Source organism: Acipenser ruthenus, chromosome 5 (assembly GCF_902713425.1).
Source record: "Acipenser ruthenus chromosome 5, fAciRut3.2 maternal haplotype, whole genome shotgun sequence".
NCBI lineage: Eukaryota > Metazoa > Chordata > Actinopteri > Acipenseriformes > Acipenseridae > Acipenser > Acipenser ruthenus.
The window spans coordinates 88,850,014-88,852,265 of record NC_081193.1 but is presented as its reverse complement, the minus strand read 5'-3'; the positions used below and the strand labels follow the sequence as shown (position 1 = coordinate 88,852,265).

Sequence of the window (2,252 nt, the reverse complement as noted above, 5' to 3'; positions counted from 1 at the left end):
GGTCTGCTAATAAAAACCATCGAAAAGGAAGGGAAGGCGATCACTGAAATGAGGCTATTCGACCGTAAAGTGGATGCTATGCTTGTGCGATTCGCCTGTGTGATTCGTGTAATGATGGGGTTGTAAATGGATTCTGGATACTGTGTGAGCAGAGAGGTTGTGCGATACACCAAAATTACATATAATAATAATAATAATAATAATAATAATAATAATAATAATAATAATAATAATAATAATAATAATAATAAACTAACAGACCACTGTACTTGTTTGTTATTTTAAAACAAAGGTAAACCCCATGTGATATGTCACCGAGATAATCATATAACCTACTGAAAAACAAAACGCACGCACTTAGTAATGTAGAGGAACTGAGAAACTCTGCTTTATACACTTGAAGTAACAGAACTCTTGTGCCGATGCCAGCCCCAGCCTAGAAAACCCCACCCGCTCTCTGTGCTGACTGGCGAGAGCCCGGGTGCCCGCCCCTGCTGGAACTTCGCTTTGGACCACGGGACGTGTATTTCTTCAGCCAACCCCCCTCCCCTTCAGTCGTGAGGCGGAGACGTAATAAAAACTACATCGCCCATGTCCACCTGGAGCTGGGGTCTGGGGCTTGAGGCTGTGACTCGGGTGACGTCACGCTGATCAGTTGCTCGAGGGCTTTCTTGTAGAAGGCTGTGTTCTGGCTGAAGTGCTTTCTCTGTAGCGTAGTCAGTGCAACTAGCGATCGGGGGGCAAGTGTCATGATGGTGAGCCTTATATGGGGTGGACCGTAGAGCTGCGTGGCTCTCTGACATACACAAATACAATGTGAAGACTTGAGCCGGGCGCACTCTGCTTCATCAGCAGCCTCGCGTTTACTATATTATTATACAACAGAATAAAACCAGCCTTTGATTGCACAACAGGTTCCCCCAACTCAGCACACAGGGTGCTGTTAAAAAAAAACGGAGCAGACGGAGGGAAATTAAGAAGAAGAAGCATGAAGCGGAGAAAGATCGCTGTAGCAGCTGGGTTTTGCTTTTCCTTTTTTCTGGGCACTTTGATGAATCTGTTGTTCATCCCCGGGTTTGAACACCACCAGAGCAACCGAGTGCATCGCTCCGACCAGGAGGAAGAGCATGCAGACCATCTGCAGCCGCGAGTCGCGGAGAGGCGCTTTCACAGGGACTCTGTGAGCGCAGAGCCCCGCAGCAGCCACCCAGACCTGGCGCGGCAGATCCACGAGAGGTACAATGAGGTGGTCCGATACCGCCAGCACCGAGCCCCCTGGTCAGAGGCAGGGAACCCGCTTCGCCCACTGGAGAGAAGAAGGCTAATGGACCTTGCCCAGCGCGGCTCGTCGGAGCAACTCAAAGCAGCGGAGATGATGAACAGCAGACCCGTGGATTTTAACCACGGATCCTCCTTCTCACCCCTACCCGCCAAAGCAAAGCTCGACTTTGATATAAACCTGAATAGAAATATGCACAATCCGTCGCTGATGGGCTGCAGCGATATAGACAACGTAACGAACGTGCAGTACCTGGGGTCAGGCTACACCAAGGCGGTGTACAAGGCGACTATCAACGAAACCTTTTCCGTGGCTTTAAAATCAGTGGATTTCGGTGGGCACGACATGGAAAACTGTGTCAAGAAGTACGCCTCGCCCGAAGCCTGCTACAGACTGGCGTCCTACAAGATTGTGAAGGAGATGACACTTCTTCAGCGACTGCAGCACCCACACATTTTAAAGGTAATATAACAGGTCGCGCGGCTGGGTTTATGTTTTGCAGGAGCATTTTCATTTCCCCTGTACGGTTCTCTGATTTAATGTTTTATGACGGGAGACATATTTCAGCCCTAACAACGTCATGTTGTTTAATGGAAAGCATTGTTAGTCTGTATTCAATTGCCGCAGGTCCTATACGGCTGGTCCATTAGGCTGTGTCTGTTCTTTATTATAAACAGACATTTATTTAATTAAATTAGTTTCAACATCAGTGACATCGTTGGTTATTACAGGATTATGTGGTGATCAGTCGAGGAACTGGTTTTAAATGGACTATTACCAAGATATTGCATACAGCGCAATTTCCAGTAATGTCTTCACTGGCAGGTACCACCTGTGGAGACCTATAGGTTCCTTCATCGGTGCTGCTTCGGGAGACTGTGTTGTTAAAAAAAAAAATGCACAAAAGAGGCGCCGGTCTTTGTGTGAGTAAACCTCTCTCTTATCCAGTCTGATCTACGATTCGAGCACAAGG

At 47.5% G+C, this 2,252-nt stretch overlaps 1 protein-coding gene across 1 annotated transcript in view; it reads left to right on the top strand.

The window, feature by feature from the left end:
* Positions 1-646: 646 nt before the first annotated feature.
* Positions 647-2,252, top strand: part of pkdcca (protein kinase domain containing, cytoplasmic a) — a 37,947-nt gene continuing 36,341 nt past the window's right edge. The window contains exon 1 of the mRNA XM_059024737.1: positions 647-1,741. Within this exon, the coding sequence (XP_058880720.1) occupies positions 989-1,741 (753 nt within the window). The 5' untranslated portion in view covers positions 647-988. The remainder of the gene's footprint in view (positions 1,742-2,252) is intronic.